Below are 25311 nucleotides of genomic sequence, written 5' to 3'. Positions count from 1 at the left end.
CGCGCCTAGCTGGCGGGACCGTTAGCTCGAGGCGGACGCGGCCCGGGCCCCGCGGGGATGGAGCAGTCGCCGCCGCCGGCGCCCGAGCCAGCACCGGGGCCGACCCCGGCACGGAGCCGTAGGCGGCGGGAGCCCGAGTCGCCGCCGGCGCCGGCGCCGGTGAGTGCGTGAGGGGCGCGGGCCGGGAGACTTTCTTTGTGAAACTCCGTCGGTGCGAGCCGGGCCGGGCCTTGGAAGCTGACGAGCGGCCGCGAGGCGGAACCCGCCCCACCGTCCGGGTTCGAGCTGTCCTGCCTCGCGCCGCTGTGCGGCGGGATTCGGTCTGCCGCCAGCCCGCCTGGGTTTCGGATAGAGTATGTGTGCGCGGGGGGGGGGGGGGGGGGGGGGGGGTATACAGTCGGCGCCTAATGAGCACCACGTCTCCACTGTTGCCTTCGCCTTCGCGGGGCGGCGGCTGCCCCGGCCCAGGGCCCACGGGAGAGGTAATGGCAGCCGCTTGGAGGCAGGTGTCGGTGCTGCCCTGAGAGACTCAGGTGCAGACAGCCCCAGGTGGAATCACAGGGAGTAAGCTGTCCGTCCCTGGAAGGAACCAAGTCTGGCGGTGTCTCAGCACAGAGTGATTTTGGGATGCTTGACATCCACCCCAGCTTCGTAGTGTCTTTGGGGTATCGGTCAGGGTGAAGGATGCTGAGCAAAATGGACTTTGGAGGTGTGGCTCTCAGAGGATGAGATGGGATGGCCCTGAGGATTTGGCTCCCCAAACTGCCCAGGCATAGGAATAATCTGTAGCTTGATAAAAATGCTGGCGTCACAGCTCTTCCCAGGCCACAGACAAACTCTCCAAGGCAGAGGACCAGATTTTGAATTTTTAACAAACTCTCAAGTTGTTATGATCAGGCAGATTCGACAGGCACTATTTTAGAGTAAGCTTCCAGCGATCAGGGACCTGTTCTGTTTATAGCTCACCATGGCATCCTGGTACCAGGCGCACTGCTTGGCACATGGTAGATGGTCATTCAGTATTTGTAAGAAGACTGAATAACTTAGAGAGTTTCCAAAATAGGAGCTCTTGAGACATTTTCAGGAGCTTTTGAGATTAATATCTCTGTGAGATTTACTGTAAAATGTGATTTTTTTCTCTCGTCTCAACTTCTGTGAGTGTTTATATTGCCATGTTTTCAGTATGTTCTAGGCAAAATCAGTATACGTTGCTTAGTGTAAACCATCAACTATGTATACCCTAGCTAGGTTAAAAGTAATTATAAAACAAAACCTGAATTAAAAATGCATGCTTCTTTCTCTTCATCATTTGGGAACACTAGGCTTATAGGATTTTTTTCCTTCAAGGCAGGTAAATATTTACATTTTATCAAAGCAAATGTGAATTACTGTTTATTCAGAAAAGTTGGCAATTTGCTTAGACCTGAGTATTTGTAGTTTTTATGTAATATTTTGAAATTGAGATTTATGTTTAGTTCAGAGTCAGTGCTAAAATAGAATTGTTTGAAAGTTATTTGATATTTCAGGGGCTGTTTTTTTCATGTTTTTTGAATTTCAAGAGTTGATTTCATTTCTGTTTTTTTTTTGAGTGGAAAAAATATAAATATATAGAAAGACAAGACTTTAGAAGTTGAGATTGCATCTGAAGAAAAATAGAAAAATTAGATGTTTTATTCTGTGTGTCATTTTTGCAGTTTATTTGGATTTTTTTAAAATTCTTTTTTTTTTTTTAATTGAGATACCATTGACATATAACATTAGTTTCAGATCTAGGACATAATGATGTAATATTTGTATATATTGCAAAATGATCACAGCAATAAGTCTAGTTAACATCTGTCATCACATAATTACAATTTCTTTTCTTATGATGAAAACTTTTAAGATTTACTGTCTTAACAACTTTCAAATATACAATTCAGTATTATTAACTATAGTCACCGTGCAGTATATTACATTCCCCATCACTTTTTTTTAAGTGTCTTAAAAAGAAAACAAAACAAACCCAGCTTTTTTGAGGTATAATTCACCTACTGTAAAATCAACAGTTTTGATGTACAATTTCATGGTTTATAGTGAATATTCACTATATGTCCAACATCACCATTATCTGCTCATCATATTTCAAAGAAATCCCGTACACATTAACATTCCTTGTTCACTTTTCTCCCACCTGCTGGCAATAACCTACTTTCTGTCTGTACAAATTTCGCTATTCTGGACATTTCACATGATGTAATCTTACAATATGTAGTCTGGCTTCTCACTTAGACCAATGATTTTTAAGGTTCATCTGTGTTGTAGCATGTATAAGTACTTCATTCCTTTTTCTTACTGGGTAATATTGCATTGAATGGATATACTACATTTTGTTTATCCATTTTTTAAAAAGATTTTATTTATTTGAGAGAGGGAGAGAAAGAGAGAGAGAGATGGAATAGGAGCATGGGGAGGGGCAGAGGGACAAGTTGAACCCCCCCCCCCCGCCCTGAGTGAGGAGTCCAGTGCAGGGCTTGACCCTAGGACCCCAAGATCATGACCTGAGCTGCAGTCAGATGCTTAACCAACTGAGCCACCCAGATGCCACTTGTTTATTTATTTATCCCTTGATAGACATGTAGGTTTTTTCCACTGTTTGGTTATTATGAATAATGCTGCTGTGAACGTTTATGTGTAAGTTTTAGTGTGGATGTATGTTTTAATTTCTCTTGGGTATATCCTAATTGCTGGGTCATATGGTAACTCTTTTCTCACCTTTTGTGGAGCTGACAGACTGTTCCTAAGGTACTACATTGTTTTACATTTCCACCAGCAAATTATGAGGGTTCCAGTTTCTCTACATCCTTGCCAATACTTGTTATTGTCTTTTTTTTTTTTTTAACTTTAGCCATCCTAGTAGGTATAAAATGGTATCTCATTGCAATTTTGATTTACATTTCCTTGATGACTAAGATGTTGGGGATATTTTTTGGTGCTTATTGGCCATTTGTATATCTTCTTTGGAGAAATGTCTATTAAAATCCTTTGTCCATTTTTTGGGTCCATTTTTTAATTGTTATTTGTCTTATATTGAGTTGTAGGAGTTATTTAAATATTCTGGATACTAAACCCTAGTCAGATATTTGATTCACAAATATTTTCTCCTGTATGTTGTCTTTCACTTTTTTGATAATGTACTTTGTTGCCAAAAAAAAAAAAAAAAAAAGTTTTAATTGTGATGAAGTCCAATTTATCTGTTTTATCTTTTGTTGTTCATGCTTTTGGTGTCATAGCTAAGAATCCATTGCAAAATCCAAGGTCATGAAGATTTACTATGCTTTCTTCTAAGAATTTTCTGTTTTTAGCCCTTATATTTAGGTTTTTGATCCATTTTGAGTTAATTTTTGTGTGTGGTGTAAGGTAGTGACCCAATTCATTCTTTTGCATGTGGTGATCCCGTTGTCCCAGCACTATATATTGAAAGGATTGTTTTTATCCCATTGAATGGTCTTTGCATCCTATTGAAACCCAGCTGACTATACATTAGGTTTTACTTTTGGACTCTCAATTCTATTCTATTGTCTTTCCTTATGCCAGTACAAAACTATTTGATTATAGTAGCTCTGTAATAGGTTTTGAAATTAAATGTATTTGTAACTTTGTTTTTTTTCAAGGCTGTTTTGGCTTTTCTCAGTCCCTTACATATGGATTTTATGATCAGTTTTTAAATTTTTGCCAAAAATTAGCTGGGATTTTTATAGAGATTGTGTTTAATCTGTCCTTTCAATGGTGTTTTGTAGTTTTCAGGTACAAGTCTTGCACTTCTTTCAAAAATTTATTCCTAAGTATTTTATTTTACGTGATGCTATTCTACATGGAACTGTTTTTGTTTTTGTTTTTGTTTTTTAATTTCATACTGTCATTGTTTATCACTAGTTCATTGCTAGTTTGTAGAAGAAATATAGTTGAGTTTTGGATAAGTCTTTTAATCTCATCATTTAGTGGTAGTCTGTTCAAGTTTCTAGGTTTTGGCTCTTCTACTTACTAGTTGTAAGAGTTTTGACAATCTTCACTGTTATACATCACAGTGTTCCTGTATGTATAATGGAACGGTAATCTCCATCCCAAAGAACTGTTAAAGAAAATGTTGATAGATATTAAGAACAACGCCTTACATGTGGTGGGGATTTGATATTTGTTGTTTATCTTCTTCTGCTAAATAACTACATTTAGAAGCAGGCCAAAGAACAAAAAGCAAACAAAACACCAAACCCAAACAAACAAAATAAAAAAAACCCTGCAAACAAACCCCAAAGCATAGACAAACCCACCCTCCCCCAAACCCAAAACCCACAAAGAAAAGCCACAAGCAAAAACCTCAAACCTCTTCCTGTCTCTCTTACTTTTCTGTGATCTAAGACATCCCTGTGAGTGCTTGAGGAATAGTGAAAGAGTCTCTCACACCACACAGTTGTATTGTGAAGGCCTGCTAAATCTAGGCTACTGCATAGGTATTCGACAGTGCATTTGTAAGTATTATTAAAAATAATAAAAGTGTGGGGCGCCTGGATGGCTCAGTCAGTTAAGTGTCTGACTCTTAATTTTGGCTCCGGTCATGATCTCAGGGTCCTGAGATGGAGCCCCATGTCAGGATCCACACTCAGTATGGAGTCTGCTTAAGATTCTCTCTCTCCCTCTGTTGCCTCCTCCTCTCTCTCTCTCTCTCTCTTTAAGAGAGGATATTTCAGTCTGAAGAACATTTATTATTTTAGTGGGATTTTTTTTTTTTTTAAATTAAGTAAGCTCTGTGCTCTGTGTGGGGCTTGAACTCATGGACCTGAGATCAAGAGTCACATGCTCTACTTACTGAGCCAGCCAGGTGCCCCTGACATGCATTATTTTAAATGATTAATAGTGTAAAAGTTACCTGTAGCAATCTGAAATGTGATTTGTTGAAATTAGTTGAGAAATAATTGATGATTTATAATGAGGATGTGGTACTATTTTGTGGATAAAGAACAGGATTGCTAAGAAATAGTAGGTGGTCCAAGTAACACAGCAAACCTGACTTTGTGTTGTCATTTTGCAAGAGTAAAAAATAGGTTAGCTCTGACTGTTAAATAAGAGAAGGCATATTATTGTATGTGGCTTTCCATTCCATGATTATCCATTTGGCATTTCCATGCCATCATTGGCTAAGTTTGCCATAGTGGAAGTTCAAAAATTGCCATGCTAATGGTTCAACTTACTGTAGACTTGGGTCAGCAATTGGTAGGAAAAATTTATTATTAATATTCATTACACTTGTAGAATTGCATAAAGAATATCACTTTGATGAAGATGAAAATTACTAAGATTATTGTTCTCTAGCATTAGTCATCATAAAAGGAAAAATCAAATTAACCTTGATAGTTATATTTTGCCAAATCATGCATATAGAAAGTCATTAGTGCTCATTTTTAGATTAGACACAAGAAAAAATAGTTTTTGAAAGATGAGGAGGAGAAAGTAATGATAGAATAGACTAAAAGAAAAATATGTATTGGAAAGTAATCGGCCAAATAAGTAGAAAGTGGAAATGGGAGGGGAGAAGAGGGTAATGGTTAGATTTAAAGGGCAAGCATTCTAAAAAATATTGTTGGGATCTCTATGTAACTGGTCATTTTTCTTTCTTTTGTGATTGAACTCCAGCATCAAGTAAAGTTGGAATGGATTCAGTTCTTTGGGGTTGAGGTTTTTTTTTTGTTTTTGTTTTGTTTTTTTGGTTATTTTGTTTTAGCAGTTGGACTGAGCAGTTTAAGGAATGTAATTTTAAAATAAGAGTAAGTCTAATTTTGATATTCCATGTTCATGGACCAGAAGACTTAACAGTATTTTTTTTTTTTTTTTTAAAGATTTTATTTATTTATTTGAGAGAGAATGAGAGACAGAGAGCACAAGGGGAGGAGGGTCAGAGGGAGAAGCAGACTCCCCGCTGAGCAGGGAGCCCGATGCGGGACTTGATCCTGGGACTCCAGGATCATGACCTGAGCCGAAGGCAGTCGCTTAACCGACTGAGCCACCCAGGCGCCTGACTTAACAGTATTAAAATGGCAACATTTCCCCAAGTGATGTGCAGATTAAGTGCATTCCCTATAAAAATCCCATCTGCCTTTTTTGCAGAAATCTACAAGGTGATCCTAAAATCCATGTGGAAGTATAGGGTACCCAGAATAGCCAAGACAATCTTGACAAAGAAGAACAAACTTAAAGGACTCACACTTCCCAATTAAAAAAAAAAAAAATTTATTTGAGAGAGAGAGAGTACACGTGCATGCGAGCCGGGGAGAGGGGCAAAGAGAGAGGGAGAGTCTTATGTAGATTCTATGCTGAGTGCAGAGCCCAATGCGGGGCTTGATTCCATAACCCTGAGAACACGACCTGAGCTGAAACCAAGAGTCGGCTGCCCAACCAACTGTGCCACCCAGGCACCCACAGTTCCCAATTTTAAAATCTATAAAACTACAGTAATCAAGTCAATGTGGTCCTGGCATAAGAATAACATAGATCAATGGAATTGAGAGTCCAGAAATAAACCCTCACATTTATGGTCAGTTGATTCTCAACTATGGTGTGAAGACCACTCAGTAGGGGAAAGAATGGTCTTTTCAACAAATGGTGCTGGACAGGGTGCCTGGGTCGCTCATGGTTAAGCGTCTGCCTTTGGCTCAGGTCATGATCTCAGGGTCCTAGGATCGAGCCCCACATTGGGCTCCCTGCTTGGCGGGGAGCCTGCTTCTCCCTCTCCCTCTGCTGTTCCCCCTGCTTGTGCTCTCTTGCTCTGTCAAATAAATAAAATCTTAAAAAAAACAAAAAACCAAAAAAACCCAACAAAAACAAAAACAAACAAAAAAACAAATGATGCTGGACAACTAGATTTCCACATGCAAAAGAATGAATTTGAACCCCTACCTCACACCATACACAAAAATGAACGCAAAATGCATCAAAGACCCAAACATAAGAGCAAGAGCAGTAAAACACTTTTTAGAAAACACAGGAGTAAATCTTTGTGACTTTGGGTTAGGCAGTGATTTTTATTTTATTTATTTCTTTATTTAAAGATTTTATTTGTTTGAGAGAGAGTGAGTGAGAGAGAGAAGGAGCAGGGAGAGGGGCAGAAACAGACTCCCCACTGAGCAGGGAGCTCGACATGGGGCTTGATCCCAGGACCCTGAAATCATGACCTGAGCTGAAGGCAGACCCTTAACCAACTAAGCCACCCAGGCAGCCCTATTTTATTTTTTTTGAAGTAATTTCTATGCCCAACATGGGACTTGAGGTCATGACCCAGAAATCAAGAGTTGCATGTTCTACCTAATGAGCCAGGCAGGTGCCCCATAGGTAGTGATTTCTTAAATATAATACCAAAAACACAAGTAACAAAAGAAAATAGATAAATTGGACTTAATTAAAATTAAACACTTTGTGTGTCAAAGGACAGCATCAAGAAAGTGAAAAGAGGTCTTCCAAAGGAGGCCTGCATGCTGCCACTAGAACCACTGCCATGTTTTTAGTGATCGCTGAGAATTCCAGCATATTTTGTGAGTACTCAACACCAATATTGATGGGCGGTGGAAAATAGCCTTTGCCATCGCTGCAATTAAGGGTGTGGGGCAAAGATATGTGGTATTGAGGAAAGCAGACATCGACCTCACCAAGGGGTCTGGAGAGCTCCTTGAGGGTGAGGTGGAATGTGTGATCACCATTATGCAGAATCCACACCAGTATAAGATCCCAGACTGGTTCTGGAACATAGAAAATGATGTGAAGGATAGAAAATACAGCTAGGTCCTGGCCAATGGTCTGGACAACAAACTTCATGAAGACTTAGGATGAAGATTTGAGCCCACAGAGGGCTGTGTCACTTCTGGGGACTTTGTGTTCCAGGCCAGCACACCAAGACCACAGGCCAATATGGCTGCACTGTGACTATGTCCAAGAAGAAATAAATCTGTAGGCCTTATCTGTTAATAAATAGTTTATACACTTATGGCTTCCTTGTTTTAAAAGAAAAAAAGAAATCCCACATAATGGAAGAATATATTTGAAAATCATGATCTGACAATGGAGTTGTGTCAAGAATATATAAAGAACTCTATCCTCAGTGGGGAAGAGCTGAGAGCCTTTCCCTTAAGATCAGGAACACGTCAAGGATGCCCACTCTCGCCACTATTGTTCAACATAGTATTAGAAGTCCTAGCAACAGCAATCAGACAACAAAAAGAAATAAAAGGTATTCAAATTGGCAAAGAAGAAGTCAAACTCTCTCTTTTCTCAGACGACATGATACTTTATGCGGAAAACCCAAAAGACTCCACCCCCAAATTACTAGAACTCATACAGCAATTCAGTAATGTGGCAGGATACAAAATCAATGCACAGAAATCAGTTGCTTTCTTATACACTAACAACGCAACTGTAGAAAGAGAAATTAGAGAAACGATTCCATTTACAATAGCACCAAAAACCATAAGATACCTCGGAATAAATCTAACCAAAGAGGTAAAGGATCTATACTCTATGAACTACAAAACACTCATGAAAGAAATTGAAGAAGACACAAAAAGATGGAAAAATATTCCATGCTCATGGATCGGAAGAATAAACATTGTTAAAATGTCTATGCTACCCAGAGCAATCTATACCTTCAGTGCCATCCCGATCAAAATTCCAGTGACATTTTTCAAAGTGCTGGAACAAACAATCCTAAAATTTTTATGGAATCAGAAAAGACCCTGAATCGCCAAGGAAATGTTGAAAAAGAAAAACAAAGCTAGGGGCATCACGTTGCCCGATTTCAAGCTATATTACAAAGCTGTGATCACCAAGACAGCATGGTACTGGCACAAAAACAGACATATAGACCAATGGAACAGAATAGAGAACCCAGATATGGACCCTCAACTCTATGGTCAAATAATCTTTGACAAAGCAGGAAAAAATATGCAATGGAAAAAAGACAGTCTCTTCAATAAATGGTGCTGGGAAAATTGGACAGCCACATGCAGAAGCATGAAACTCGACCATTCTCTAACAGCATTCACAAAGATAAACTCAAAGTGGATGAAAGACCTCAAAGTGAGACAGGAATCCATCAAAATCCTAGAGGAGAACATAGGCAATAACCTCTTTGACATCGCCCACAGCAACTTCTTTCAAGGTACATCTCCAGAAGCTAGTGAAACAAAAGCAAAAATGAACTTTTGGGACTTCATCAAGATAAAAAGCTTCTGCACAGCAAAGGAAACAGTCAACAAAACCAAGAGGCAACCCACAGAATGGGAGAAGATATTTACAAATTACACTACAGATAAAGGGCTGGTATCCAAGATCTATAAAGAACTTCTCAAACTCAACACCCAAAAAACAAATAATCAAGTCAAAAAGTGGGCAGAAGAGATGAACAGACACTTCTCTGAAGAAGACATACAAATGGCTAACAGACACATGAAAAAATGTTCATCATCATTAGCCATCAGGGAAATCCAAATCAAAACCACATTGAGATACCACCTTACACCAGTAGAATGGCAAAAATGGACAGGGCAAGAAACAACAAATGTTGGAGAGGTTGTGGAGAAAGGGGAACCCTCTTACACTGTTGGTGGGAATGCAAGTTGGTATAGCCACTTTGGAAAACAGTGTGGAGGTTCCTCAAAAATTTAAAAATAGAGCTACCCTATGACCCAGCAATTGCACTCCTGGGTATTTACCCCAAAGACACAGATATAGTGAAAAGAAGGGCCATATGCACCCCAATGTTCATAGCAGCAATGTCCGCAATAGCCAAACTGTGGAAAGAGCTGAGATGCCCTTCAACAGATGAATGGATAAAGAAGATGTGGTCCATATATACAATGGAATAGTACTCAGCCATCAGAAAGGATGAATACCCAACTTTTGCATCAACATGGATGGGACTGGAGGAGATTATGCTAAATGAAATAAGTCAAGCAGAGAAAGTCAATTATATGGTTTCACTTATTTGTGGGACATAAGGAATAGCATGGAGGACATTAGGAGAAGGAAGGGAAAAATGGGGAGGGGGGAATTGGAGGGAGAGATGAACCATGAGAGAATATGGACTCTGAGAAGCAAACAGGGTTTTGGAGGGGAGGGGGGAAGGGGGATTGGTTAGCCCGGTGATGAGTATTAAGGAGGGCACGTACTGCATGGAGCACTGGGTATTATACGAAAACAATGGATCGTGGATCACCACATCAAAAACCAATGATGTATTGTATGGTGACTAACATAACATAATAAAATTAAAAAATATATAAAGAACTCTAACAACTCATGATTAAAGAATAACCTAATTAAAAATGGACAAAGTATTTGAATAGACATTTCTCAAAGAATATGTACAAATGACCAATAAACACATGAAAAGGTATTAGTCATCAGGAAAATGCAAATCAAAACCAAAATGAGATACCACTTGACACCTACTAGAATGGCTTAAAAGTAAAAAAGATAATAATAAGTGTTGATAAGGATGTGGAGAAATTGGAGTCCTCACACATTGCTGGTGAGAATGTAAAATGTACAGCCATTTAGGAAAACACTTTGACATTTCTTCAGAATGCTGAACATGAAGTGGCCATATGGCCCGGTAATTCTACTCCTATGTGTATATCCAAGAGAAATGAAAGCATTTATCCACACAGAAACTTGTACATGAATGTTCATGGCAGCATTATTCATAATAGCCCCAACATGGAAACAACCCGTAAGTGTATCAACGAACTGTTGAGTGGATAAACAAAATGTGGTGTATTCATATAGTGGAATATTATTCAGCCATTTGAAAGGAAGAAGTATCAACACATGATACAGTACAGATGAACCTTGAAAGCAAAAGTGAAAGAAGCCAGTCACAAAAGATCACATATTGTGTGATTCCATTTATGTGAAATATTCAGGATAGGCAAATCCAAAGAGACAGTAAGTGGATTAGTATTTGCCAGGGACTTGGGGAGGAGGAGTGGGGAATGACTGTTAATGGGTATGGGGCTTCTTTTGGGAGTGATAGAAATATTAGAATTGTGGTAATGGTTATAAAACTCTGTGAATAAATAAAAAAACACTGAGCTGCACACTTTAAAAGGATGAATTTTATGGTATGTGAAATATATCTATAGGCATAAAAAAAAATCAAGTAGAAAATAAAAAGAAAAGGGAGCACCTGGCTGGCTCAGTTGGTGGAGCGTGCAACTCTTGATCTCGGGGTTGTGAGTTCAGGCCCCATGTTGGGCATGGAACCTTCTTAAAAAAAAAAAAAGAAAAATGCTTAATCTTTTAAAATGCCATTAAAGATATTTTCCTAAAAGAAAAAACAAAGGTATTCTCCTATAGTCTTTATTTAACCCCTTTCCCATTTTTGTTTTCACTGATACATGGTAAAATGAGCAGGGTTATACTTGTCATCTAAGATGATCCTGTCATCTAAAGCTGTCTTATGGAGTGACAAACTAAATCCAGAGGTAATAGTTAAAATAGACTGTATATGTATAAATAATTTCAGGCATATGGAAAAATAGATCGAATCTAATAATAAATCCATATATTCTCTCATTCTTTTGATTTAAATTTTTTTTTTTTTAAAGATTTTATTTGTTTGACAGAGAGAGACACAGCGAGAGAGGGAACACAAGCAGGGGGAGTGGGAGAGGGAGAAGCAGGCTTCCCGCCGAGCAGGGAGCCCGATGCGGGGCTGGATCCCAGGACCCTAGGATCATGACCTGAGCCGAAGGCAGACGCTTAACGACTGAGCCACCCAGGCGCCCCTGATTTAAATTATTAACACTTTGCAATAATTAGATGTATTTTGAGAAATAATTGAGATTTGTAGAATCTGTCTTTACATTATCTAAAATAAAATGTTCACTAAGCATTTATGTAGAAAACACTCTGAAATTAAGAGGGATGAGAAAGTTTCTGTGAATTAAATGTCACATGATCATGTTGGGATGTATGTCTGAACTTTCTTTGAAATAATCTGGCTTGTAAATGACATTTTTAAGTGTAAGTGTAAGCATTTTTAATGCAAGCACATTGACCCTCATGTGCTTATAAGATTACTGTGCCAAGTTGTAGAACAGAGGAAACTGTCAACTCCATAAGACATTCCTGGTGACCTGTCCTCTGAGACTAGAAACTTAGTTTCCTGATACTTTGTTAGTGTAATTTGATATTGAGGAGTATATATATATATATATATATTTAATAAGGCTAAGCACTTGGGTTGGGATAGTACCTTTTATTTTGGAGTTAACTGGTTACACATCTGGGTGTGTTCTCTCAGGAATTTGCATGTTACTAAAGTGATTTTGGAATTCGGGCACCTTTATTGGACATTTGGCCTTGTGTGTAGTTTCTTATCGGTAGGAAAAATGTATTACAGCAGATTGCACAATTTCCTGAGACAGTACTAAAAACACTGCCACAATTCCTTTTGTTCTGCGTGTAATGTTTTTGTATTGAGTGCTGTCTTGGATCCTTATGGTTTTAGCTTATGTATTAACATTATTTTTGAAAGTTGTTCTGTCAAATAATGCTCTTGTTAAATTCAAGAGCTTCCTAATCTCCACAAAGATTTATGAAAACCATTTATAAAAATTGTTCAGGAAATTGGCCATAAATTCCAATTATATTAAAAAAGTAGAATTTCCAGGGCTCCTGGGTGGCTCAGTCGGTTAAGCATCTGCCTTTGGCTCAGGTCATGATCCCAGGGTCCTGGGATCGAGTCCTGCCTCGGGCTCCCTGCTTAGCAGGGAATCTGCCTTTCCCTTTCCCTCTGCCCCTCCCCACTGCTCGTGCACACTCTCTCTCTCTCAAATAAATAAATAAAAAATCTTAAAAAAAAAAATGTCCAAAAAAAAAAAAATTTCCATTAGGTGTATTTGGAAGAACCATGTAAATTGTAGAGTAGTTGTATGGAGGCAGTGTTCCTTCCATAGTATAAGGGTCTATTGGTTTCAGATTATTATAGCTAATGTATTGTGCTTTCTAGGTGTCAGACACTGTTCTAAGTCCTTTTTGTATATTAGCTAATTTAGTACTCATAACTACCTCATGAATTAGTCCTCATAACTACCTCATGAATAACTGATGTTATTCCCATTTTACACATGAGGAAACTGAGGTACAGTGAGGTTATTAAGTAATTTGCTCAAGATCACATGGCTAGGAAGTTGAGTTATCCTGGACTGTGAGTTAGCATTCTTGCTCTAGAGTCTATGTTCTTAAACATTGTACTAGTCGGGTCTTTGATTTGAATGATCATTAAGCAAATAGTGATCAATTATAACTATCTTTTGCTACTGAATGTTAGATTTATTGCAAGACAGTAATATAGGCAATTCTCTTGAATATCTTGTTAAAACCTAGTTTTTACTGTGAGGTTTAAGGTTATGTTGGCACAGTATTCTGGAATTTAAGTCTATAATGAGAGAACAAAGGGATGAGTATTTGATACTATGTTTATTCTTAAATTTTATTATCTAGTAACTTTTTATTAGTCAAAAGTTAAAATTAACTACAATGTAAATGGCTTAATTTTTTAAGTATTTGAGGTTACAAAACTGTTATTAAACTAATAATGTAGTGGGGCACCTGGGTGGCTCAGATGGTTAAGCGGCTGCCTTCAGCTCAGGTCATGATCTCAGGGTCCTGGGATTGAGTCCTGCATCAGTCTCCCTGCTTGGTGGGAAGCCTGCTTCTCCCTCTTCCACTCCCCCTGCTTGTGTTCCTTCTCTCGCTGTGTCTCTGTCAAATAAATAAATAAAATCTTTAAAAAAATAAATAAACTAATAATGTAGTAGCTGCCATAAATGTTCCTTGAATGAAGCATGGGAATTAAACCAGATAATGAAGAAAAGTAATAAGTGAAATGAGGCTATATTCTAATTTCGTATATATCTCTGAAATAAGAATTGTAAAATAAATCACAGCTTGTTTTTTGTTTTTTTTGGTTTACAGTTTTTTTTTTTTTTAAGATTTTATTTATTTTGACAGAGAGAGAGAGTGTACAAGCAGGCAGAGCAGCAGGCAGAGGGAGAGCGAGAAGCAGGCTCCCCGCTGAGCAGGGAGCCCGATGCGGGGCTCGATCCCAGGACCCTGGGATCATGACCTGAGCCAAAGGCAGCTGTTTAACCAACTGAGACACCCAGGCGCCCTCTTTTTTTTTTTTTTTTTTATTCAGTTAGCCACTGTATAGTACATCATTAGTTTTTGATGTAGTGCTCAGTGATTCATTAGTTACGTATCACACCCAGTGCACATCACAACACATGCCTTCCTTAATACCCATCACCGTGTTACGCCCCCACCCCCCTCCCTTCTGAGACCCTCAGTTCATTTCCTGGGGTCCATAGTCTCTCATGGTTCATCTACCTCTCTGATTTCTCCCCCTTCAGATTTCCCTCTCCTCCCCTGTCGTCCTCTGCACTATTCCTTATGTTCCACATATGAGTGAATGAGTTAAATATGAGTAAGATAATTGTCTTCCTCTGCTTGATTTACTTAGCATAATCCCCTCCAGTTCCATCCATGTCGATGCAAATGGTGGGTATTCATCCTTTCTGATGGCTGAGTAATATTCCATTGTATATATGGACCATATATTCTTTATCCATTCATCTGTTGAAGGGCATCTCTGCTCCTTCCACAGTTTGGCTATTGTGGACATTGCTGCTATGAACATTGGGGTGCATGTGCCGCTTATTTTCATTACTACCCAGCAATTGCGCTACTAGGCATTTATCCCAAAGATACAGATGTGTTGTTTGTTTTTTATTAGGTTGTCTCCATTTATTGTTGGTAAGTAAAGTCCTCATGAGTTACTATAGTGCCATTTTCCCCAGAAGTGTGCTGAGGGAGGGGGCCCTAGAGTGCCCCAGAGATAGTTTATAGCAACAGTGCTTTGACCAAGAGCTGCTGGACACATTCCCTGGGGAAAAGGCAATTGCCCCTATTTCCTGGGGTAAAAAACTCCTCCTCTCGCATGGCCATCTCAGTGGGGTGAGGGGCCATCAGTCCTGGGGGGGAAATAAGTCGGAGAGAACAGACAATAGTCAAGCGTGAGAAGACAGACTGGTGATGACCACACGCAGGAATGGGCCCATGCTCCCCCAGCCCTGGAGTGGTGTGGGAAGATCTATATGAGGGCTCAGACTATACAGTGTGTTAAGCAGCCAGGAGAAAATCCCTGCTTATATCTTCCTTTTTTACTGTTAAGGAGGAATCAGTCTTTATAGTGCAAATTAAAAGTTGTTAAATAAAGACAAGGCATATTAATATTGTAAATCATTTGTTGATTCAGAATTTTAGCCTGAGGCTAGGTTTGTGAAACAAACAATTTCCTGAAATAAGTTTTTTTGTTGTTAAAAAATAGATTCTAGAAATTCTTCATTGGAGTATTCTTCACTTGAATTTCCTGTGAAGCTAAAATGTAGGTATTTACTTTAAATAAATAATAATTTTGAGCTTACTATTCTTGAAATAGAGTTGAAATAGTTGAATGTCTGGAGACATTTTACACTGCTATGTTTTAAGTCATGTCTATTTGTGAACTCAAAGCTACTAGGAGAAGATTTTTAAATAAAAAGACTTCTTTTTATCCTTTATGAGGTAGGTAAACAGGGTAGCGGGTATATAGCATATGATTACTCTTCTACTCTGGAGTACATATTTATTTCTTGTTGAAGTTGGAAGAGCTGAAATTAATTCATGTGTTTACTAGTTAAAATTTTTTCAAATGTGCTTGTTTTCCTAACATTGTCACAGCATTTTGATTGATTTTACAGAGGGAGTTGTGAAGTTTGTATTGATTTGGCTAAAATTTTTTTTAAAAATTTGAGAGAGGGCTTGAGTGCGTGAGCAGGGGGAGGGGCAGAGGGAGAGGAAGACAAGCAGACTCCCACTGAGTGAGGAGCCCAACACAGGGCTCAATTCCAGGACCCACAGATCACTACCTGAGCCGAAACCAAGAGTAGGACACCCAACCTACTAAGCCTCCCAGGCGCCCCAAATTTTGTTTCTTGTGTAGTATTTTATTACTTTTTGTACATAGTAACTTTAGATGCAGCAGTATTTTAACATTGGCTTTTCCTAATCCTGAATCCTCAGTCATGACACTAAATTATTTTTAACAGTACTGGAAGAAAGTAAAAAAAAATATATATTTATTATTATTATTTTTAAAGATTTTATTTATTTATTTGACACAGAGAGAGAGAGAGAGAGACAGCACAGCAGGGGGAGCAGCAGGCAGAGGGAGAGGGAGAAGCAGGCTCACTGAGCAGGTAGCCCAGTGCAGGACTCGATCCCACGACCCTGGGATCATGACCTGAGCCGAAGGCAGACGCTTAACGACTGAGCCACCCAGGCGCCGTGAAAGTAAAAAATATTTTATTCAATTTACATTTGTACAAGGTTTGTATGTAGGACATGTATTTAGTTTTTTAAAATTTTACTTATTTATCTGAGAGAGAGAGAGAGCACAGATGGGGAGGGACAGAGGGACAAGCAGACTCCTTGCTCGTCAGGGAGCCTGATGTGGGGCTCGATCCTAGCACCCCTGAGATCATGACCTGAGCTGAAGAGGGATGCTTAACTGACTGAGCCACCTAGGTGCCTGACATGTATTTAGTTTTAAAGATCAGGGACTCTTTATTTTATATTCTCACCCCAGGATATTTTTGAGCTTCAGTCTATAGAAATAATAATTTATACATATCTATCATGAATTAACTTACTTTTGATTTCTGAGTGTGACAATAGTGAAGGTAGTGGTTTTATTTTGCAGTGTGTAAGATTATTCCATTGCTTAATTTTCTGCCCATTTTATCCTTCATTGCTTGGGGTACCAGGAGTTTGTTGCCAGGTTGGGTGTTCTCAGCAGAGAGTCTTGAAAAATACTCCACGTATGAGAAAATGATATTCTATCTAGCTACAAATCCAGATATGAACTTTAAAAAAGCATATAAGCAAGTTGTGTTCAAGCAGTGTTGCACTTCAAAGGTTGCCTTAAATTTAGAGAAAGTTGTGTATCATGGCATTGTAGCATATGTAGTGGTCAAAAGCATAGGATCTGTACCTTACCTTCCCATCTATAAAGTGAGAATATTACCATTGCTTACTTCACAGGGCTTTTGTAAGATTAAATGAATTAATACGTATATGCTATTTAAAACAGTTCCAGACATATAGTAAATGCTAAATCAATGTTAGGTGTGGTTTTTGTTATTGTTGTTATTACTATCTGATAGTTACTGATAATTACTATCGTTATTTTTACTCCTCAGGGTAGCAGGAGATCATTAAGTGGAGGATGCAGATTGACATTTTTTTTTTTAAAGATTTTATTTATTTGAGAGAGAGCAAAGGTGAGAGAGATCATAGAGGCAGAGGGAGAAGCCGACTTGCTGCTGAGCAGGGAGCCCGATGCGGGGCTCGATCCCAGGACCCCGGGATCACAACCTGAGCCGAAGGCAGACGCTAACGACTGAGCCACCCAGGCACTCCAGATTAATATTGATTTTGATGCCCTGCACAAAGTTGTACATTATTTTAAACAGTTTATGTGACCTTAGAACAGGAAGTATTTTGCCAGTTATCTTTTAGCTCCACATCTATCTTGTTTCTTCTGCTTTGTGATCCCGGGGGCTGGAACTCTGCAAGCCACCTGTCTGCCTGCTGCTCCCAGTGGCTGGCAGATTGGGGGCAGTAAAGGGCTGGAGGGACCAAGAGGGACTTGCTCTTTCTTCTTGGCTTCCTGTGGCCTTCCTCTCTGCTGTTCCTGTGAGTACCACCCTAACAACCCTTCTTCATCCTGGCAGCAGTAGTACCTTTCTGCAGTAGTTGCTGGATTCTGTTTGCAGTTTTTCTAACAATTGAGGACTGGTTTCATCAAGCTTTCTTCAGAGACCACTAATTCCAGCCAGCTAATGCCCCTCCTTAGGGGTCTGGGTCCCAGGCCCATGGCTTCTTTCCTCGGAAGTCAGAGACACCAGCACCAGCTGAGCAGTGCCTTCTCCTCAGAAGTCTGACTTCAAGTGCCGTGGACCCCTCTTCTAAGCTTTTGTTAGCCAAGCCCTGGGCGTGATAGGTGCTTTCAGCAGTTACTATCTCTGATTCCTTAGAGTTCTCTTTTTTGCCCCTTCAGCCATTTACGTAGAAACTTCATATTCCTTAACAACTCTTATATTAAGTTCTCTGTCCAGATAACAGGTATGATTCCTGTCTTCTGACTGATCCTGACTGATACAGATAGAGATGATAAGGACTAGTAACCAACGTGGGTTTGCTTAGGAACTTGTCATTACCTTTTTTTTTTTTAAGTTTTTATTTATTTGAGAGAGAGAGCATGAGCGAGGGGTCGGGGGTTGTGGGAGGAGCAGAGGGAGAGGCAGAAGGAGACTCCCTGCTGCGCAGGGAGCCCGACGATGCTGGGCTGGATCCCAGGATTCTGAGAACATGACCTGAGCTGAAGGCAGATGCTTAACGACTGAACCACCCAGGCGCCCCATATCTTGATTTTCTTAAACAATTTTATGAAGTATCCCATGATAATTTTATGGACATGAATTTTATAGATTTAAAGTAATAAACTTGTTGAATTAGAGAATGATAGAGGTGATAAAAACCTGCAGGAAGTTTGTACCAAGACACAGGGCTCCATTTTTTAAATCTCGTCTCTTGCAATAATAGTTTCTTGGATGAAGGCATAAGAGTTTCACAAATATGAGATGGGTAGATACCACACTGAAACTCTTAGGATTCAAAGAGGTAGTGATATACCAGACAATAAGATGAGACCATGAAGGTATATATTCTGTAATTTTGAGGGCAGGGACCATGTCTACTTTCTTTTCTTTTTTTATGTCCAGTGCTTAGCACGGAGTATGTGTTCAATAAGTGAATATGTTGATAAATCAAGGCAAAATTAATTATAGGTGAGGTTTTCCATTTAGGTTCAAAAACATGAAAAAACCTTATTTATCAAGCATTTATGGGAAGAAGCTTTGGGTTGTCTATAAGGTCAACATGAACTATCTTCAATCGCTAAGAAGCTAATGAATGCAGTCTTGGTATTCATTAGGAAAATGGTATTATAGTCTTAGAGAGCTGCTGTTGGTTTTCCTTTGGTCTGAGTTTGAGAATATCATCATTTCCCACTCCTCACCTAAAGATTTACTGGTCCACTGGGGATGGTTGAAGTGACAAATTTGTGATAACTTATTTTCTTAAAGAAAGTTTCAGCACACAACCATCTTAAACCACACATGCTATAGAAGCATACAAAAGATGTGGCAGTTGTGTATAATATATGAAGGCAGAACACTTAATATGTTTTAGGGCAGAAAACTCAGACCAAGTGAAAGTTCTCAGGAGGCAGATTTAGCCTAATGAAAGTATAACCGAACCAATACGAGTTTGCTCATTGGTAAGTCACAGAAATTATACCAGGTGAGTTGTCACACAAAGAAAAAGTTTACTTGCAGCAAATAAGGGGGTCACGGGGAATAGCTTCCAAAGCCATGACTCCCAGAATGAGAAAGAGAGAAAGAGAAAGACTGAATGGGTACCTTTTGTTTAGGATTAGGATGAACATTAAATAGGGAAGCCTTGTCATCCTGTATAGAGACAGGATAAGGTCACACATGTGCCATAAGTAAACATGACTATACATACATTGTATGTTATGTAAATGAGGCTTGTGATCCTCCTTGGACAGGGATTTTAGTATTTTGACGAGGTAAGGTTAATTGCCATTCATTCCAGGGGTCACGCCATAGTCCATCTGGGCACAGGTGAATGTCAGGGGTTTAGCTCAACCAGTCTTGTGGTCTGGGCTGGTGGGAGGTCTTGTCAGGGCAGTTGCTGTCACCTGAGAGGTGGTTTTGGGTTTCGTTTGCCAGAGTTAAGAGGTAAACCAGAAAGAAGAGCTTAAGGAAAAATGTAACACCAAGGTTAGTGAGTACAAGCAGGTGGGCAGTAAAGGTCAGGTCTTGGTATCTAGCTGGTGACAAAAGAAAAAACCTCTCTGGACAGCAAACAATAGGAAGTTGTATTTTCTTTCTTTCTTTTTTTTTTTTTTAAAGATTTTATTCATTTATTCATGAGAGACAGAGAGAGAGAGAGAGGCAGAGGGAGAAGCAGGCTCCCAAGGAGCAGGGAGCCCGATGCGGGACTCGATCCCAGGTCTCTGGGATCATGACCTGAGCCGAAGGCAGACGCCCAACCATCTGAGCCACCCAGGCGCCCAGGAAGTTGTATTTTCTGATGAGTGCTTGGAATGTAGGGTCTTCTGTGGTGTACCCTGAGGGTATATTTATATTTATTTATATATTTATATGTATATTATACATTAGGGATCAAATGAGCAAATGGTAAAGATGCAGTCAGTATTTTTGCAATATTGAGATGCTTAACGTGGTGTCTCATCTAAATTGGAGGACCATTATGATCCCAGGGTCCTGGGATCCAGCCACACACCGAGCTCCCTGCTCTGCGGGAAGCCTGCTTCTCCCTCTCCCACACCCCCTGCTTGTGTTCCCTCTCTCGCTGTGTTTCTCTCTGTCAAATAAATAAATAAAATCTTTAAAAAAATAAGTAAATTGGAAGACCATTCTGCTGGCTGACAGCGTTTTCCAAAGAAATATTTGTTTCAGTCCTGGAACAAACGATAATATCATTGTTTTGCAATTAAATCACGGCTAAGAAGATTTTGATCTGAAAAATTTTTAAGCGGACATCCACATAAACTATGGAAAAAAATCTCACAAATGATTCTATAAACTTTTAGTTCTGTGTAACATAAATTGCCATTGAATTTTCCAGGTCAGATTACTATGAAATATTCCTTTAAATAACTAAATAAATCTAGATTATTAAGGTTTTTTGCATTTTGAAAGATGTCTGGCAAAAACAATAGAGGAGTTGATATCAAGACATTTCTGGTAACAATTGGATAGCAGACTTGATTCTCTGTAGCCAGGACACTTCTACCAGATCACTGCTTCCTACTATTTTGTGGACTCCCAAGTGGAAGAGGACTTCAACTACTTCCATTTTGACCTCAAACTTTCTAATTGATAAGTTCTTCTTTCCAGCTTATCTCTTAACTCAGGAAAAAGACCCTGAGGGCAAAGCATCCCTGAGGGGAAAGGAAACTACCCCTGAGCCAGCAAGACCCTGCCTGATTGACTCCATGACAATGATTGACTTGACCTTCACTGCCTCCCTGCACAGACCCACCAAACTTTGTTCCACATTTTCCTTATATAAACCTGGAAGTATTTTTGGCACTTTGGAGACAGTCTTTGAGACGCTAGTCTCCTGTTTTTTTTTTTTTTTTTTTAAAGATTTTTTATTTATTTGAGAGAGAGAGAATGAGAGAGAGCAAGCACATGAGATGGGGGAGGGTCAGAGGGAGAAGCAGACTCCCTGCCGAGCAGGGAGCCCGATGCGGGACTTGATCCAGGGACTCCAGGATCATGACCTGAGCCGAAGGCAGTCGCTTAACCAACTGAGCCACCCAGGCGCCCGCTAGTCTCCTGTTTTGCTGGTGTTGTCCTCGCTGAAATAAATTCTTTTCTTGTTTCACCACCGCTCGTCACTCTGCCTTTGGATTTTGTCAGACGCAAGTGGCCAAACCTGGTCTGTTTGGGATCCCTGAAGCCAGATGCTCCTGCACCCCTGCACCCCCTCTATACAAGGGAGGTCCGTGGTCCGGATCACATGTACGCCAAGAATTACCTGTAGACAAAGTAAAAAAATAACTTGTTCATACATGCTTTTTTTTTTCAGATTTGTATAGATACTGTTAGATTCATAAAATATACATGTATTTAAAGGCAATACTGAATTCAGAGTAGCCTTTGCTATTTGTATTTTCTCAATTAGCTGTCTTAAAATATACAGTTAGGAAATCAGAAAAAGGTTTTGATGCTTAAAAGTGAGTCCAGAGACTAGAAAGTATTGGCAGTGATTGATTTAGATCAGAGGTTGGCAAACTTTTTCTACAAAGGGCCTGATAGTAAATATTTTAGGCTTTATGGGCAGTGCAGTCTTTGTTCTAACTACTAAATTTTCCAACTGTAACACAAAAACAGCCTTAAGACAGTGTTTAAATAAATGGGTGTGGCTGTGTTCCAGTAATACTTTATTTCCAAAGACAGGCAGCTGAAGTTTGCTGAGCCCTGATCTAGAGCTTGTTAAAGTGATTTCAAATTCTGAAAATTAACTGTATTTATTTATTTAAAGATTTTATTTGACACAGAGAGACACAGCGAGAGAGGGAACTCAAGCAGGGGGAGTGGGAGAGGGAGAAGCAGGCTTCCCGAAGAGCAGGGAGCCCGGTGTGGGGCTCGATCCCAGGACTCTGGGATCGTGACCTGAGCCAAAGGCAGACGCTTAACGACTGAGCCACCCAGGCACCCCTGAAAATTAACTTTAAAAAGATGGAGGTGAGAAGAGGGGTTACACCTTAACCAGAACACTAGTCAGGTTTATGAGAACAAATTCAAAAGAAATGTAGATAAAATTAAATTTCCTGGGGCACCTGGGTGGCTCAGTCGTTAAGTGTCTGCCTTCGGCTCAGGTCATGGTCCCGGGGTCCTGGGATCGAGCCCAGCATCGGGCTCCTTGCTCGTCGGGAAGCCTGCTTCTCCCTCTCCCACTCCCCCTGCTTGTGTTCCCTCTCTCGCTGTGTCTCTCTCTCTGTCAAATAAATAAATAAATAAAATCTTAAGAAAAAAAAAATTAAATTTCCTTACAATTTGCAACCCATTGACAAATACCTGAGACAGGTAGAGTATGACATTCCTCAAGGAATTCACAACTGCTTTAATGGTAATGCTTTGCTGGAGGCAAAAAACAACCCTAGCTTGACAATAGGCAGACCTGCAGGATCCTGTAAGCCTTCTTTAACCTATGAACATCCCTTTAGAAACTTCCTTTATGCCTACGCAACCCTACTTTAAAGTATATAATTGGGGCGCCTGGGTGGCTCGTTCGGTTGAGAGTCCAACTCTTGATCTCAGCTCAGGTTTTGATCTCAGGGTCCTGAGTTTGAGCTCCGTGTTGGGCTCTGCCCTGGGCATGGAGCCTACTTAAAAAAATATAAATATAATCACTCCTCGCAATCACAGTGCAGCTCTTTCTGCCCACGCGTCCTATCCCTGTGCCATTTTTTTTTTTTTTTTAGATTTTATTTATTTATTTGACAGAATAAGCAAGGGGAGTGGCAGGCAGAGGGAGAGGGAGAAGCAGGCTCCCCACTGAGGGAGGAGCCTGATGTGGGGCTCTATTCCAGGACCCTAGGATAATGACCCGAGCCAAGACTGAGCCATTCAGGTGTGTGCGCCACCCCCCCTTTTTGCATGAAAATGTCTCAGGAATTCTTTCTTGGCCGTTCACTCCCGGCCCACATCCCATCAAGGTGATCAAGTACCTTTCCTGCCAACCATGACCCTTACAATGGTTTAAGACACATGGCTTTGTAAGAGTACTGGTGACTGTGAAGTTTAGAGTCCTATACTTCTGTTCTTTGAGCTAGGTTTCATTCTCCTCTGATTGATGCTGAATACATGGAAAACTATATTTTCATTAATTATGCATTCTAGTTCTGGAGTGTTTATTTGTAGCACGCCTTCCTTCGAATTATCTCATGGCAGGCTTCTTTTGATCTTACTTATTTCAATAAAAGATTGTTTTTTTTCCTTGATTCTAGTGTACTTCACTTTGGGACTGTCTGGAAAAATGTGAAAGACTTGAAATGGATTTGGAAAAACATTAGTGGGTGCCTTCAATGGAAAACTAGGTTGTCTGGAATGTGTTGTATCCTTCTGGGTTATCTGATTCTATGAAGTTTGCACCTTTCATTATCTTTGAAGTACTTTATAGCTCTTTTCACTGCTGGAAATCCAAATTATTCTTTTTCATAGATATGCCAATGATTATTTCCAGGTGGAGGGACAATTGATTGCACTTTCTTCCTCCCCTTAAAAGGCCAGTATGTATCTATTTAGAAATTCATTTCAGCATTTCTGATTGCCAATACATGTGGGATATTTTGAATTCTCCTCTGAATTGATTGTAATATTTTACAGGGTCACTCATTAATTAATGAGTTAAGTAGTCTTTGATGTGTGTTCATTTTATATTTGTATGAGAGTCATGATTTTACCTTTACAAAAATGGATATTGTAACAGGAACAAGGTCGTTTAGTGGTTCTTATGCATTACTTCACCTCTCACAAAATGCCTATCAAAAAAGAAGAGCATGAAAGTACCAGTAATTTCAGAGATAAGTTATAACCTAAGGAATTTTTATTGTCATAATTGCTGAAAAATGCTCTTAAAATTTAATGGCATGACATAAATTATTTATGCTTACATGTTAAATGTTTAAGTTGCATGTATTTGTGACTTGGTTGAATTTGAAATTTTAATTAATTTTGACCTGTGTATTTTGATTATCTCTTGTTAAGAGTAAACAAGCCAAACTATTTTTCACATTAGTCTTAAAAGAAGTGAGTTGGTGGTTAACCTAATAAAATGGTATCGACTTATTTATAATCTCAAGTGAATAGAACAGTGTAGAAACACAGAGTTATGAATATCAGATTTATATCTGTTAAAATTCAGCTGAGTAGATGTGAAGATGTAATTGGCTTTACTTAATGATTCTTGAATGGAGTAGCATTCCATAGCAAGTAGATAGGAGCTCAGAATGGAGTGCTTCTATAGGCAGAAGGGGGCAGAAAAAGGAAGTTTCTAACAAAGAGTGGATTGTTTCAGGCAAGGTCACCTTCCTTTGAGGGAAGGGTGGGAGCCTGTCATGCAAATTACCTCACTAGTGCTGATCAGGTAATTCCAGGTTGAGTTGTAAAGGTTACATCCCTGAGAGAGGGTGAAACTGCAGTTAGGTTAGATATTAATTCTTGGTTTGCTGTCATAGGGCAAGTGAACTCCACTTTGGGTCTCTCGTCCTTTTTTTTTTTTTAACAATTCATTGCTTTTGATCAGACTCTCACATTAACTAAGAGACCTAAAAATTTAAAGGTTAAAAAAAAAAATTTTTTTTTAAAAGATTTTATTCATTTATTTGTCAGAGAGAGAGAGAGCGCACAAGCAGGGGGAGTGGCAGGCAGAGGGAGAAGCAGACTCCCCATTGAGCAGGGATCCCGATGCAGGACTCTATCCCAGGATTCTGGGATCATGACCTGAGCTGAAGGCAGACGCTTAACTGACTGAGCCACCCAGGTGTGTCCCCCCCCC

General features: G+C 39.6%; 1 protein-coding gene and 1 pseudogene across 1 annotated transcript in view; both read left to right on the top strand.

Annotated features, from left to right (window-relative positions):
* The first annotated feature begins 15 nt into the window (after nt 1-15).
* The window catches only part of TTC28 (tetratricopeptide repeat domain 28), a 614295-nt gene continuing 588999 nt past the window's right edge, over nt 16-25311 (top strand). Inside the window, 1 exon segment of the mRNA XM_032394986.1 lies at nt 16-159. Within this exon segment, the coding sequence (XP_032250877.1) occupies nt 58-159 (102 nt within the window). The 5' untranslated portion in view covers nt 16-57.
* On the top strand, nt 6960-8085 carry LOC116625975 (annotated as a pseudogene).

Source organism: Phoca vitulina, unplaced genomic scaffold (genome assembly GCF_004348235.1).
Source record: "Phoca vitulina isolate PV1807 unplaced genomic scaffold, GSC_HSeal_1.0 scaffold82, whole genome shotgun sequence".
Classification (NCBI taxonomy): domain Eukaryota; kingdom Metazoa; phylum Chordata; class Mammalia; order Carnivora; family Phocidae; genus Phoca; species Phoca vitulina.
The sequence above is the reverse complement of the archived record's forward strand: the minus strand, read 5'-3'. Positions and strand labels throughout refer to the sequence as shown.